At 37.0% G+C, this 16373-nt stretch overlaps 1 protein-coding gene across 12 annotated transcripts in view; it reads left to right on the forward strand.

Moving 5' to 3' along the window:
- The window catches only part of LOC127836811 (protein zyg-11 homolog B-like), a 41033-nt gene that overhangs the window by 16357 nt on the left and 8303 nt on the right, over window positions 1–16373 (forward strand). For all 12 annotated transcript variants that reach the window (XR_008028933.1, XR_008028929.1, XR_008028924.1 and 9 more), the window contains exons 3-12: window positions 4265–4376; window positions 6106–6246; window positions 7752–7928; window positions 8177–8341; window positions 9805–9946; window positions 11800–11870; window positions 12783–12845; window positions 13506–13573; window positions 14108–14237; window positions 16271–16323. Coding sequence is in view for 2 of the 12 variants with exons in the window: in XM_052363409.1 (XP_052219369.1) it covers window positions 4265–4376; window positions 6106–6246; window positions 7752–7928; window positions 8177–8341; window positions 9805–9946; window positions 11800–11870; window positions 12783–12845; window positions 13506–13573; window positions 14108–14237; window positions 16271–16323 (1122 nt within the window). In the remaining 10 variants the exon portion in view is untranslated. The remainder of the gene's footprint in view (window positions 1–4264; window positions 4377–6105; window positions 6247–7751; window positions 7929–8176; window positions 8342–9804; window positions 9947–11799; window positions 11871–12782; window positions 12846–13505; window positions 13574–14107; window positions 14238–16270; window positions 16324–16373) is intronic.

Genomic DNA, 16373 nt, shown 5'->3' on the forward strand with positions numbered 1-16373 from the left:
GGGTTTTTGTAAATTCGATAGTTTTAGCAAAAATGTTCACCCCCTACTTTTGAGCTTAATTGGGTTTTTCACCCCTGTTTTTTTTAACTCAATTGGGTAATTTATGAAATGACATATACAATATAATAAAAATCTACTAAGGTTACTATATTATTTATACAAATGGATTTCAAAAAGGTACCTGTACATAACAACAAACAATTACTGAATTTCTGATCAAAGTTCATTTATTTTTGGCAAATATACCGTAGGTTTCCACGTATCATAGCGCGCAGTGTTTTACCTCCTAAATTCAAATTAAAAAGCACGCGCGCGCTATACATTGATACAACGCTATCCTGGCTGCTAAATTGGTAAAAAATATGTTGTGTAATCGTACATAATCAAAATGGCCGCCATGTTTTTTTCCAGAAAACTACCACCCTATAATCGTACAGACTGAGGGTCCACTGGCGAAACAATAAGAAGTCGCTACTGGTAGTTATGAATGCGGTAGAAGAAGTTTTGGTCAAAAATAAATTTGTTTGAATAAACTTGCGGACATTTCTTTGTTTGTGTTTTTACACTTCTTTATTCATGAATTCCGATGGGGGTTGTTGTCGACATTCCGGAGAGCAGGCAAGGGTAGGTGTGAACGAGGTCTTTTTGGGGGGTAACGGTAGGTGTGAAAGGGGGTCATTTTGCACTTTGTAATTGGCAGATGTTATTGAGTAATATGTGCCACGACTTGTTAAGACGCTTATTGACATTTGAGACACTAATTGACACTTGAGAACGTGAAGATATGCAATTGCATTTTGTGTGTATAAATATTGAACGTTCAACAGTGGTGTACCTCAACAACTGTATCCCTGTCTCCCATGCGACATTCAAATTTACCGGTAATGCCCATGCTTTCCCCGAGGAAAAATCACACGATGTACAGTAATTCTTATTTTCTCACGTTTTTCACGAAATGCACGTGGACTGTAAATCTTTTGCTAGAAAATTACAAAATTGTCAGAAAAGTATAGTGCTATGCAACCCATTCTCTTAATCATAATGAAGCTTCCTATTTTGAATGCTTTCCAATGCCCCGGATTATTGGATTGTGCAATAACGCAAGTACGCTTGTAATCTATAGCCCTGATGCAATATTTTTCTATTTTCTACACTGGATCAGGTTAACTTATATATTTAAAGGTTTAAAAAAAAAAAAAATTATATATATTTTTTTTAATGGGGATTTTTTTTTAGCTCACCTGATTGCTCAGGTGAGCTTTTGTGACCGGTCATTGTCCGTCGTATGTCCGTCCGTTTGCATTTGCTCGTAAACACTCTAGAGGCCACATTTCTTGTCCCATCTTCATGAAACTTGGTCAGATGCTTTGTCCCAATGAAATCTCAGCCGAGTTCGAAACTGGGTTGTGCCTGGTCAAAAGCTAGGTCACTTTGTCAAAAAAGAAAAACCTTGTAAACACTGTAGAAGTCTTATTTCATGCCCAATCTTCATGTAACTTTGTCAAAATGTTTGTCTTAGTGATATCTTGGTTGAGTTCAAAAGTGGTTCCGATTTGTGAAAAACATGGCCGCCAGTGGGCGGGGCAGTTTTCCTTATTTGGCTATAGAGAAACCTTGAAAACACTCTACAAGTCACAATTTTTGCCCAATCATCATGAAAATTGGTCAAAACATTGGTTCAATTGATGTCTCGGATGTTCGAAAATGGTCTAGATCGGTGAAAAAACATGGCCGCTAGTGGGGGACATATTGTTTTTGCCCTGTCTGTTGGTTGGTTGGTCTGTTGGTTGGTTTGCGCCAACTTTAACATTTTGCAATAACTTTTGCTATATTGAATATAGCAACTTGATATTTGGCATGCATGTGTATCTCATGGAGCTGCACATTTTGAGTGGTGAAAGGTCTTGGTCAAGGTCATCCTTCAAGGTCAGAGGTCAAATATATGTGGCCAAAATCGCTCATTTTTTTAATACTTTAGCAATATTGAAGATAGCAACTTGATATTTGGCATGCATATGTATCTTATGGAGCTGCACATTTTGAGTGGTGAAAGGTCAAGGTCATCCTTCAAGGTCAGAGGTCAAATAAATGTGGCCCAAATCGCTTATTTTATGAATACTTTTGCAATATTGAAGATAGCAACTTGATATTTGGCATGCATGTGTAACTTATGGAGCTGCACATTTTGAGTGGTGAAAGGTCAAGGTCATTCTTCAAGGTCAGAGGTCAAATATATGTGGCCCAAATCGCTTATTTTATAATTACTTTTGCAATATTGAAGATAGCAACTTGATATTTGGCATGCATGTGTATCTCATGGAGCTGCACATTTTGAGTGGTGAAAGGTCAAGGTCAAGGTCATCCTTCTAGGTCAAATATATGGGTCAAAATTACTCATGTAATGTAACTAATGCAATATTGAAGCTATCAATTTTATATTTGAAATGCATGTGTATCTCATGGAGCTGCACATTTTGAGTGGTTAAGGGTCAAGGTCAAGGTCATCCTTCAAGGTCAAACGTCATATAGGGTTGACATTGTGTTTCACAAACACATCTTGTTCTCGATATGTATATACATTGTAGTGAAAATTTTTGGCCCAATTTTCATGAAATTTGCTCAGAACATTTGTTTCCTTGATATGAGAGTTGAGTTCAAAAATGGTTCGGGTCAGTTGAATAACATGGCTGCTGGGAGGGGGGCAGTTTTCTCATAATGCGCCCCCCCCCCCCCCTTTCGAAGAAGAGGGGGTATATTGTTTTGCTCATGTCGGTCCGTCCACCAGATGGTTTCTGGATGATAACTCAAGAGCGCTTATGCCAAGGATCATGAAACTTCACAGGTACATTGATCATGACTCGCAGATGACTCCTATTGATTTTAAGGTCAAAGGTCAAGGTCATGATGACCCGAAATAGTAAAATCGTTTCCTGATGATAACTCAAGAACGCTTAGGCCTAGGATCATGAAACTTCATAGGTACATTGATCATGACACATAGATGACCCCTATTGATTTCCAGGTCACTAGGTCAAAGGTCAAGGTCACGGTGACCCGAAATAGTAAAATGGTTTCCAGATGATAACTCAAGAACGCTTATGCTAGGATCATGAAACTTTATAGGTACATTGATCATGACTCGAAGATGACCCCTATTGATTTTCAGGTCACTAGGTCAAAGGTCAAGGTCATGGTGACCTGAAATAGTAAAATGGTTTCTGGATGATAACTCAAGAACGCTTATGCCTAGGTAAATGAAACTTCATAGGTATATTGATCATGACTTGCAGATGACCCCTATTGATTATCAGGTCACTAGGTCAAAGGTCAAGGTCACAGTGCCAAAAAAACGTATTCACACAATGGCTGTCAAGGTCACGGTGACTCAACTTAGAAAAATGGTTTCTGGATGATAACTCAAGAATGCTTTTGCCTAGGATCATGAAACTTCATAGGTACATTGATCATAACTAGCAGATGAAATAACGATGAAACTTTACCAGGATGTTTGTCTGGACAATATCTAGGCCAGGTTTGACATTTAGTAAAGATTGAATGAACCGACTCCTCTCAGGTGAGGGAACTAGGGCAATCTTGGCCCTCTTGTTTCAATTTGGAAAAAAACAACCAGTTTTGCATTGGGAATGGGGCCTCTATTCGGACCCGTGGCATAGCGTGGAAAAGTCCTGAATAAATACTAATGATAAATGTTAGCTTGCTTTCTTCCTAACAAACTTTTGCAAGCTTAAGATAAACATGTAAAATTCCTCTTATTTCCTTCTTTTAAGCACATATAATATGTATGCAATATATATGATCTGTTATATATATTACATATTATGTAATCCAGTTTTGAATACTTACTCATGTCTTAATTGAATCTCAGTATACTCACTGTTTTGTTTGTAGAATCAGAGATTTTTTAAGCATGGACATCAGATAATTCTTCGATCATGGACTTGAAAAGCATTAGGCAGTTCAAGCAAGCTCTACTGATTCAACCCCTTCCAGCTCAATATGCAGTTTTACGTGTTTTCTAGTCCTTAAGAAATTATATTAAATTAAAGATCTTTCTTCTCTTCACAGATTCAAGTTTAAATGGCTTCATTTCCAACTGAAAGAATGATGAGCAGCAAACAGCATAAAACCTGAACAAACTGCATAACTTGCATGCTATTCTTGTTTTATGCTGGTTTGATGTTGCAATTTTCACTATGCTTCTGAGCGGGAAAGGGTAAACTCTTGGTTGTTTGTAACCTTTCAGGGACTTCCTGCGAGAACATGAGATACGTTTCCTCGGTCTCTCGCTGACACCTGCCTGCAAGTTCGACCGCTTCAAGGAACCAGCCTGTGCAGAATTCAAGTCCGATCTTATGGTAAGTGCAATAGCCTTACTCCGGAATTGGCCAGTTGGGCAAAGGTGTTGATTGGGCATTGATATTTAAAATTTTAAAAATGTTCCTGCTAAATAAGCTTATTTGGAATGAGATACTGTGATATAACATTGAATGCAGAAAGCTTAAATGCAGACCATGCTTTCAAACTAAATTAAATTAACTAAAAGCATTTGTAAATTATTAATAGTTCTATTATTTCATTCAAAGTAAGAAATATAAAAAAATAACTATTATTGATACATGTATTCTAACTTAAAAAAGTTAAACAAATGATTCATTAAACTTCTTAACATTTTGTAAATAAAAATTGCTGTAAGTTAGTTTTCTCAATTTGATGTAGGCCGTCATTTATTGTCCAATCTTTATGAAACGTGGTCGGAACATTTGTCCCAATGATAGCTTGACTTCAAAACTTGGTCATGTGAGGTCAAAAGCTAGGTTACAAGATCAAATTATAGAAAAAGCTTGTTAGCACTCTAGAAGTCACAATTATAGTCGAATCTTCATGAGACCTGGTCATTCTTTTTATTGACTGAAAAACTGTTGAATGCGAGAATAAGTTCCTCACTTGACGGTCTATGCCGAAAAGATATGAGTGTTTACAGAGACAGTAAGAAGATTTTTTTTCTGAGATATTTTTTGAAGACATTATATTTGGTATTTATAAACATATTTTTAAATATTGTTATTTTGTTTTGCGTTAACAAGACATTCCAGAAAAAAAAAAAAAAAAAACGACAACAATTATTCACGATCATTCTCGGAAATAGACAAAGTAACCGGATATGGTATTTCACTGCGCAGATTGAGCGCGCAAATCGAGAGCAAAAAGTTCTACGTGAGACAAATTACATAATCTGTACACCGTTCTTTATCAGAGTAAGTGAATTTTCTTTTGTATACACATAACAAAGGAAGTATGTTTGTTTGCCTGATCTGTTAATTATGTAATAAAACGCTATTTTAGGCTATTGAAAGTGATTTATTTGACGCCGACAATAACAGTTTTTTGCGGCCATGTTGTTGTTGTTGTATATCTTTACTGCCTATGTAGACTAACCTCTACCAGATCTGTAGAGTTGAACAAAAGGTTATCGTTCCCACCACCAGTATCGTGTAGTCCTTCACCATCTATGTACACTGTAGTATATACACAAATATTGTCTTTTCTTAAAGTCTCTGAGCTTCTGCACTCAACCGCTAGGGTCAATCCGTATAAATTCCGACAAAGGGAGAAATTCAGACAATACTTCTTCTCAAGCAAACTAACTATAGCCCCAGCCCTTCAGCGCCTACAGCGCTTTGATTATAACTGAGATCATCAGTAACATGTGTAATGCAAAACTGTTACATTCTATGAAAAAAACAAAAACATTTGGTAACTGACTTTAATTGAATGACTGAAAAGCTGTTACATTTATCAGATAATCTAAACAATCAAACGCAGCATAATTACATGTAGAGTCTTGATCTGCGAAAACTGGGCTAACTGCATGTGCCTGAAGTGTCATCCCAAAGAATATTCTCTGTCCGCTTCTTTTATTTCAAGGATGTGTATACTAGAAGAAAATCCAATCTAGGCAGAAAGTGTCGTCCCTGTTAAGCCAATCCAGACTGCTGGAGCTTTGTAACATTGTAATCTGGGATGACATTTAAGGCACATGCATTAAGACCAGTTTTCACAGAACGAGGCTCGTTATGTTTCCAGGTGACAGGGGAGGCTACTGAGAGGCAGGTGACGGAGGCTCTGAGACGCTACACGACACGGGCTCTGTACATGCAGAAGTCACTGTACACGCTGTTCAGTCTCACTCAGGAAATGGTAGTGCCCAGGGAAGACATTATAAGGGTATGCAGCAAGGTTTAACCCTTTCCCACTTTTCTTCCTAGATTCAAGTTTTAAAGGCTTCATTTTCAACCCTTAGATACTGATGAGTAGCAAACAGCATAAAACCTGAACAGACTGTAAGTTACTCGCAGGCTGTTCTGGTTGTATGCTGCTTGCAAAAGACATTTTCACTTTGCTTCTAATGAGGGAAAGGGTTTATCATGATAGCTTTCTGGGAAAACAAGGCTTAATGCATGTACATGAAGTGTGGCCCAGACTAGCCTGCTCAGTCCACACATGCAAATCAGAGATGACACTTGTCATCTGAACGGAATTTTTGCTTAGAAGAGACTTTCTACAAACAAATAATACCATTAAAACTGAATGTGTCTGCCATGATAAGCCTTTGCAAAATTATTTTTTTCTGGGAATTATCTGTTGTTGATTACTCTACAGTGATCCTGATGAAGCTCCTTGAGTGTGGATCTAATCACTTCACAACCAACCATAACATTGCTGGGCTATCCATTTCAAGAATGCTATCCATAAGAATTGATTTTCATTTGTTACATAAAAAATGTATATAAAAACAATAATGAGAGACTTTGTACTTTTAAGCATGAAAAGGATTTAATGAATGAGTGTCATGCTATTGTGTTAAAATAATGTAAAATACATGAATTTTCATGCAAAGGAATCTAGTTCAATTGATTTTACTGGAATCCATTTAAAGAAAAAAGATATATTTACTATTTTGAAGACAGGTTTAACACTTTCCCAGTAAGAATCACAGTGAAAATATTCAACCAGCATAAAACCAGAACATAAAACCAGAGTAATTGGCATGTTTTCCAGGTTCCATGCTGGTTGCTGGTCATCAGTATCTAAGGGTTGGAAATAAAGACTTTAAAACTTGCATCTATATAGAAAGGTCTTTCATTTACGTTGATTTTTTAAAGGACTACAAACACGTCAAAATGCATATATGATTGGTAAGGCGTTTAATAAAAAAGAGTTTCTGGAGAAAGTGGGTTTAATGCATGTGAGTTAAGTGTCATCCCATATAAGCCTTTGCAGTCCGCATAGGCTAATCAGGGAGGACACTTGACTTTTATGATTTTTTTTTAAGTCTCTTATAAACAAAAATTCAGTCTAAGTATAAAGTGTCATCCCAGATTAGCCTGCGCTGATGCAAAAATGCCCCATGAAGCTGCATCCCTGTCAGCTGGGGGTCCAGATGGCGCCCACTGCCTGCTTGTACAATCTGTTCAAATAAGCCAGGGTCTTGGAAAACGGGGCTTAATACATATGAATTAAGTGTTGTCCCAGATTAGCCTGTGCAGTCCGATAAGGCCTACTAGGGATTTCCGCCTTAACATGATTTTTGCTAGGAAAATAGAAATATTTCTTTAAACAAAAAATACAACAAAAGTGGAAAGTGCTTAAGCATTATGATTAAATCCCCTTTTGCCAGAGCAAGGCTCATTTTCATGACAGGTTTGACAATAAGAGTGTGTGCCTTTCAGCTGGTTCTACCGGCCATGAAGCTGCATCCCCGTCAGCTGGGAGTCCAGATGGCGGCCACGGCTTGCCTGTACAATCTGTCCAAGGCCGAGCTAGGCCAGAAGATACACCCAAAATGTCTCAAGGAAATCATCGTACTCACGCTGAAGGCGATGGAGAACTTCCCCAACCACCAGCAGGTCGGTAGATACAAGTTCTTCCACAACACAACTCATGTATTAAAAGAAATCAAAAAAATATTTGAACTGATTTATTCTTATTTACATGCTTTTTCTTCCTTGACAACAAGTTTGGAAGTGCTTGAACTTCCCTATCTGCAATCCTAAAGTCCTCCAAACCTAACTGGAAGTAAATGAGTCCTTTACATTCGTTTATGCCAGCTCTCCTTGAAGCTAACCCACTGTTACACAAGTATTTACCACTACAGCTGCAGAAGAACGCCCTTCTCACGCTGTGCAGTGACCGCATGCTACAGGACGTCCAGTTTGACCAGTTTCGGTGCGCCCAACTCGTGATGGATTGCCTGTGTCTGTTTGACGATCCGTCCATGAACAGAATGTCTGTAGCAATCTGCTCCATCCTGGCCGCTAAGGTGAGTGCCATGGTGTAGTGTTCCAGGTGTCCATCTAGCCACTTGGAGTACACTGGTTCAATCGCCCTTAAAGACACCAAGTACTGGTTCTACACGGGAAATGGACTTGAGAGCCTTTCAGTAATCAAAAGCTTTATAATTCAATGGAGCTTAAATAAATAGGTTTAAAGTTACTTAGGTGAGGTGCCAAGAAAAGTTTTTTTGCCCCAAAAAACAGAAACAGTTAAAACCCCCATGAAGGTAGCCAAGCATATTTTTTATTGTGTGCTGCTAGAGACCAGAGGATCCAAATTTGATCCCCACAGTGGGAGCGTTCTTAAGATCTCCCTAAAATAGCAAGTACTGGTTCTACCCAGGAAACCAACTCAAAATCATGTCAATGAGCTCTAGGCTTTTGGTGCAATCAAGCTTTATAAAGAGGTTTAAACTAGGGCCCCATTTCCATACATTGACAATTCTTATATGTTTACCCTGTATTTATTACTCCCTTGCAACAAAAATGCAGCCCTCTGTCCCTCTGTTAGTCTGTCTATCAGTCTATGATTATCTGTATTATTTTAGTGTCCGCTCCATATCTCCTACTCCCTTTGAGGATGTAATGAAACTTGCATCAAATGTTTAGGCTGTTGAGACAATGTGTAGAAGGCATGAGTCATTCAAGCCTGCTTAAGTTAATGTCATACTTAAAAGTAAAAGGGTTGTGCCTTTTTCATATTCAAAAAGCTCGTCGTCTGACGTCCTCTGTCTGCCGTCCGCCGTCCACGTCGTGCTAAAACCTTAACATTGGCTCTAAAATCAAAGTGCTTCCACCTACAACTTTGAAACTTCATATGTAGATGCACCTTGATGTGTTCTACATGCCACATCCATTTTGGGTTCACTAGGTCAAAGGTCAAGGTCACTGTGACCTCTAAAAAAAATAAAAAATTCTGACAAGCTTTCATTTATTCAAAACTGCACCTGTAGCCGAGCGTGGAACCGGTTATGCGGTGCTCTTGTTTTTGATAAGCCATTATTTCATTCACTGGATGATGTTTACTCTGCATTTGGTATAAATGTTTTGTGTGGTTCATCTGATGATATTCTCTTTTCAATACTGCATTTCTTATGAGCCTTTTCTTGCGTACCAGGGAAAAATACACCTTACAACCTACCACATTAAGTAAGCCTTTTCTGTCTTTTAAAGAGTTATATACACTTAATGCATATGCATCAAGTGTTGTACCTTTGTGCCAGTGCATTGCTCGGAGGCCAATCCGGGATAACACCCTCTACTTTATGGTATTTTTGTTTACAGGGAGTCTTTTCTTAGTGAAAAACAATTATATGCCGAAAGTTATATGTCTGATTACCCTGTGCAAACTGCATCTGGGACGACACTTTACACACATGCATCAAGCCCTCTTTTTTTCCCAAGAGCCAGGCTAATTTGCATTGTAACTCTTCATTTCTCTTTTGGATAGATATCCACTCAGAAGACCTCACAATTGGGCGCCAAGACCCGTTACATGAAGAAGATGTTGCAGCTGGTACGGCAGAAGATTGAGAACAATCATGTCGATATCACTCTAAAGTTTACACTCAGCGCTTTATGGAATCTCACAGGTAATAGATGCGTGATTCCCTTAATGGAAAGTTTCTTGTTTCTTTTATGAATTGAATACCAATTGTCTGCAGGTGTTTCGCTTGCCCCGAAAAGTTGTTGCCACTTTTTGGTGACATAAAAATTGCTATGTGTCAGTTGATACCCCAATAGGATTTACATAACAATCCTTTAATGAACATTAAGGTCATTGCCTATGTTATACCTTTTATCTATGTTAGCGTTTCCGATCGCCAAAATCGCCATAGGCGATTGAATCTTTCAGCTGGCGATTAAAGTTTAAAATGTGAATGAAAATGGCGATTGCAAGAAACCCTGATATTTCTCTAGAAGTACATAATATTCCCTACTTTAAAAGAGAACTCGGTACCGATTTCCACATGTAATCGCCATAAAAGCTCCAGGTGGTAACTTTCCAGTCGCCAAACTGTGATATTAAACGTCCAATCGGTTACGAGAATGTTTATGGAGGCGGAGTTATATAGCGATTATTATTTTTGATTGACGTCGGTCACAGAGTAAGCGTTTATCGCAGGTTTATTAACAATGAATCACAGTTGTAGCATTAGGCCTAATGCGTGATATAAAACCTGTAAATATGCTTGTACATTAAAGGCGGTTTCGGGCATCATCATCACACCTTTTTACCGTACTGTAAACAATCATTAATTATGAGAAGTTAATTGCAATTGGTGAGCAGTGTAAAATTACTTAGGCGATTAAGTTGTGAAAAACAAAACCCGTTAATAATTTGATGCGGTAACAAATTAAATCCAGTGCATGTATATTTTATCATGTCTATTTGTAGAACTGATTTACACCGTTTTTCTACAGCCACGTGATGATAACTATTCACTATGCATTAATACCGGTATGCCATGTAAAACCCGTGTTATAAGAAAGAGCGCGAAATTATTGCTGTCGTCTGCAATGCCAAGTTCTACGCATGCAAAGCATGCTTTTTTTAAAACAGACGATGTGTTACTAAATATAGCCTAGCCACTCAGTACATGCAGTATTTAAGACTTACAAATTTACAGGTAGGTTTGAATAAATTATATATTGCAACTATGGAAAAATATGTCAATTCAAGAATACATTGCAGTAAATGTATTTTTCAAGAATCAAGAAGCACCAGACTACGGCAAAAATTATTGGGAGAAGGGGGGTGGCGAATAGGAGTTACGCAAGACCCACCCAATCAAAGACCGGGGCATATCTGAAAGTTCTAACATTGTATACTGTTTATGCCAGTGCATGAAAATAAATAATAATGAAAAATAAAAAAACATAAAATAATTTGATTTCAGGTAACAAATAATTTATTTAAATGTGACTTCATTGATAATTTAATACAGTCATTGTTGATACCTATAGATTCATGATAATGATTATGTCGTTCATTGAGCAAATAAGGTTATAATGTGGGTGGTAATCGTAGTGCTGAAAATTGGCTACTTATTTTTTTTCCTTAGCGCCAACCTAGCTTTTATGTATAAATACCATAGTTGTTTATAGTAGAAGAAGAAAGTTGTCCAAACAAAAAATGTGCATGATAAAGAACACAACAAAAATCTTCAAATATAACTTTAACATCAATGAAACAGTATGCTGCGTACATTTTCAGAATTCAGAATTTCAGAATGATGTAAAAAAGAAGTATCACACAAAGAACATCTAGTGTTTGCTGCATATCAGTAATTAAGGGTTGGAAATAAAGCCTTTACAACTTGAATTTAGTAGTAAAGGTCTTTAATTAAATTTAACTTTCTAAGGGACTACAAATGCATAAAAATACATAGCTAAGTGGTGAAGGGTTAATCCTAGAGATGTGAATGTTATCAAACTATTTCAGATGAGTCCCCAGCCACTTGCAATGTGTTTCTGAAGGAAGGGGGCCTGGATTTATTCATGAGCACCCTTCAGGTACTGTTGTAGCTTACTTGGCATTGAGCCAGGCTCTTGAAAAACTGGATAGAATGCATGTGGGTAAAGTGTAGTCCCAGTTTAGCCTTTCCAAGCAGCACTTGGAAAACACTTCCACCTTAACTGGATTTTCAATGAGAAGAGACTTCTTTTAAACAGAAAATACCATCAAATCAGAAAGTGTCATCCCTGATTAGCCTTGCACGGTGGTGTGAAATGTTAATATGGGCTAAAATGTAATAATATGTTTTAATGATTATCCTATCGTCAAAAGCAGCCCCAAACCATGCTTCTTGAGTATTATTCTATTTGGCTAAAGTTTCTCAGGTGATCGTTCAAGTTTCCTTGGGGTCCTCTTGTTACGCCATTGTAAATTGTAGGCAGTATCGCAAGGTTGTACCTGTATTAATCATTTGTTATTTTTGTAAATATTATTTGTTTACCCAGGCTTATCAAGGTCACAATTATTGCATGCAGAATGTCATAAATTTTAATGCACTTTCAACCCATAATTTTAAATGCACTTTCAACTTTTTTACAAATAAATATTTTTATGCCCCCGGATCAAATGATCGGGGGTATATTGTTTTTGGCCTGTCTGTCTGTCATTCTGTCTGTCTGTCATTTTGTCTGTCTGTCATTCTGTCCCAAAACTTTAACCTAGGTTAAAGTTTTAGGTTAAAGTTTGCAATGTTGAATAACTTTTGCAATATTTAAGATAGCAACTTGATATTTTTTCATGCATGTGTATCTCATGGAGCTGCACATATTAAGTGGTGAAAGGTCAAGGTCATCCTTCAAGGTCAAAGGTCAACAAAAAAAAGCGGCGCATTAGGGGACATTGTGTTTCTGACAAACACATCTCTTGTTGTTGTTTTTTTAGATGTCTGATATTTTGTTTCTGGATTTCAGATGGTTGAAGGAATGGACACGGACACAAGAGTGCAGGTTGAGACCAAAGTGCTTGGTCTTCTGGTACGCTGTTTGACATACCAATTTTGTTTGGCTCAACCCTAGGAAATAAATTCAATTTCTACTTTTACCACGCTTTCCTTGCTTTTAAGCTGGACTGTTTATAAAAAAGATCAATGGCTATTAGTCAATTATGTAGAGGTAATGATATGGTAAAGGTAACTATTGTGTGCAACTACTCCAGATTGCTATTTCTACTACACGCATTTAAATAAAACTTTCATAAGATTAACATGCCCTGTATTTACTCATGCATGTTATGGTAATCTGTTGTTATAACTATTATTATACCCTCTTCTAATATGAAATAAAAGGGATATACTGGAATCATAATGGGCGTCTGTCTATCTATTCCTCTGAACATCTGTACCAAAAAAAGCGTTGTCCTACACTTTTCAACGTACAGCATTCAAACTTGTAGGTTTTGTTCCTAATGATGATATGAAGTTTTTCTTGTGCAAAATAGCCTTTCCTTTATTGATTATAATTACAAGTTATGCCACTTTTTAACATAGACATTGCAACATAGTATTACAGCCTTGGTCAGTTGGGAGGGGTGTATTGTTTGACGATCGAGTTACAAACTCCAGTTAAAGTAGTTGTCAAACATGTGTCATATTCTTAATGAACAAACTTAATGTATTAGAGTTACTGCTTTTTCAGAATAACATTGCGGAGGTCCAATCATTCCGTAACTTCTTGATGCGGGAAGACTTCCTTATGATTGCTAAGTATGTCCTTTTCTCTCTGTGGTCCTCTAGTGAGCATTGGACCTCTCATATAGAAAGAAATTCTTTGCCCTAAAAAAGAGATTCATTGCAAGAACTTACATTTTCAGAATTGAATATCTTTCAGCGAAAACAAAAAAGCTGGAACTTGCAGCTATAATTTTAAATTTGTCTCAACTTGTATGAGCTCAGTACACGTATGTTACAAGGACTCATTGGGGTGGTAACATAATACAGTCTCCAGTTCAGAAGAAGCTTGTGAACTCCAAAACGCACACACAAACATTTTCCAGAAACAATACCAAATTATGTAGAAAACAAAGCAAAACATTTACTGTAACTTGATTTGGTCAGTGGTTTTTACTTATAATGATTATGTAAATAATATAAATATATTAAAATGAGTTAGATAATATGAAAGTGATTTTTAGTGGCAATATGACTGAAATACTGTTGAAAACAGGCACAAATCATCACAAACAACTTTGTTGACGCATCTCTTTGTCTTAAGCTGATATGCACTCTTCCACCCTACAGGAGACTACTGAAGGCTGAGCAGATAGATGTGAGCTACTTTGCAGCGGGCATCGTGGCACACCTGGCCAGTGATGGCGCCCAGTCCTGGCTCATAGCGGGCACCGACAGAGCAGACATACTCACAGAGCTGGTAAATACAACACCCATTGATCAAATTTACCCTTTGGTTTTGGAATGCCGTGTATTATGAGTCAAGTGTCATGCCAGTTTAGCCTGTGCGGTTAATTAGGAACAACACTTTCAGCTTTTATGGAAGTTTTCTTTTAAAGGAAGAAATTTCTTTACAAAATACAGTTTATGTGTAAAATGTCTTCTCTTATTAGCCTGTGTGAACTGCACAGGCTAATCTGCACTACACTATGCACATGCATTAAGCCCAGTTTGCACAGAACTAGGCTCCATTGATTTACATTAATGATGGCTTGTGCTTTTTGTAAGCTTCGGTGGATTGTATTAGTATTGGGTTTGAAATGGCCATTTTACACAAAGATATGACCATTTAACACAAAGACATGGTCATTAAACACTAAGACATTGCTATTCAACACAAAGACATGGCCATTTTACACAAAGACATGGCCATTTAACACTAAGACATATTACCATATAACACTAAGACATGGCCTATTAACTCAAAGACATGGCCATTTAACACAAAGACATTGCCATTTAATACAGAAGCATGGCCATTCAACACAAAAGACATGACCATGTAACACAAAGACATGGCCATTTAACACAAAAACATGGTCATTTAATACAAAGACATCATTAAACACTGAGGATATCAATTTAATACTAAGATGTTTGCCATTTAATACAAAGACATGGCCATTTAACAAATACATCGCGATTTAACACAAAGACATGGCCATTTAATACAAAGGCAGTACGCTTTACACTACACATAATTATATTTCAAAAAGTAATGTACATTTAGTCCTAATGCATTTTGCATACATTATTGGTGATGGCTATGGACTATCTAGGGGGTCCAAAAAGCACATTTAAGCTGTCAAATCAGCCACCCGCAGCCTCTTATTGAAAACAATTCATATAAGACACATTTTTGTATGTAATTGACAATTAGAGACATGCCAATAAATAAAAATCAAAGCACTGAAGGCGCTGAAGTTGTTCCGTTATTTCATAATCTTAGACACACTTCAGTTTTCAAAATTAAATTATGTTATAGCTTTTTATATCGCAAGTTTGAAATGAACACAACCCATTTAAATTTATAAAGAGCGTGTCTTAAAGAACAGGTCGAGGTGTGTGTGCACTGTTTATCCTCATTTATTTTATAGAGATAACTTTGACAATTACACTATGTCTCTTTTTTCACAATTGGTTGCTGCACTGGCAACCATCTTTAGAATTTTGTTTCCTTGCTAAAAAAAACAACAAGCCTATAATCATGTACATATTGTGTTATGTGTATCTAATACTGAATCAATTTTCTTAAAATTATTGAGCAACAATTTTGCCAACATGACAGACTTTTAATGCAGCATTAAGACTCGTTTTCCTTGAAAGCAGCCAATATGTACAGATTTCAATGATAAACTGGCAAATGTCGTCGCACAAGCTGTTATAAACACTAGACTGGCCAATATCGTTGAACAAGATCTTAAACTTATACATGCTGTTTGCTACAGTGTACCAGTGGTTAAGTATAAACAGGCAGTGGTTATCGTTACTAGCTGCAGATGTCGTCCCTAGTGTAGTTAAAGCAGACTGATTTGCAAAACCTTATACATGCTGTATGCTACAGTGTACCAGTGGTTAAGTATAAACAGGCAGTGGTTATCGTTACTAGCTGCAGATGTTGTCCCTAGTGTAGTTAAAGCAGACTAATTTGCAAAACTGCCTCTCTACTTGTTGGCCATTTTTTTTAATATATTTTTCATTGCTGAATTAAAGCACTTTAATCAATGTAATGTAAATCTTTTGACAAGCAGCCTTGGACACACCGAATATGAGAAGGGCAGTTCAACTAAACCATTTAAAAACTTAATTGATGTGTTGTTAAAAGGATAAAATTGAAAGACATTTTACTATCAATACTATAATACTATGATCTTATTAAAATAAATTTGCACTAAAAATTATGTTTCTGTCACTGTGTTTGTGCCTGATTTAATATTGTTGCATTCTTTTTAGTACAATGTTGTCCTGAAATGGGAGCAACCCAATGTCGAGATGGTAGCGTACAGGTATGTGCTGGGACAGTTGTAGTCATGTTTTGTTGATAAAAGTATTAACC

This window comes from Dreissena polymorpha, chromosome 7, assembly GCF_020536995.1.
Source record: "Dreissena polymorpha isolate Duluth1 chromosome 7, UMN_Dpol_1.0, whole genome shotgun sequence".
In the NCBI taxonomy this organism is placed as follows: domain Eukaryota; kingdom Metazoa; phylum Mollusca; class Bivalvia; order Myida; family Dreissenidae; genus Dreissena; species Dreissena polymorpha.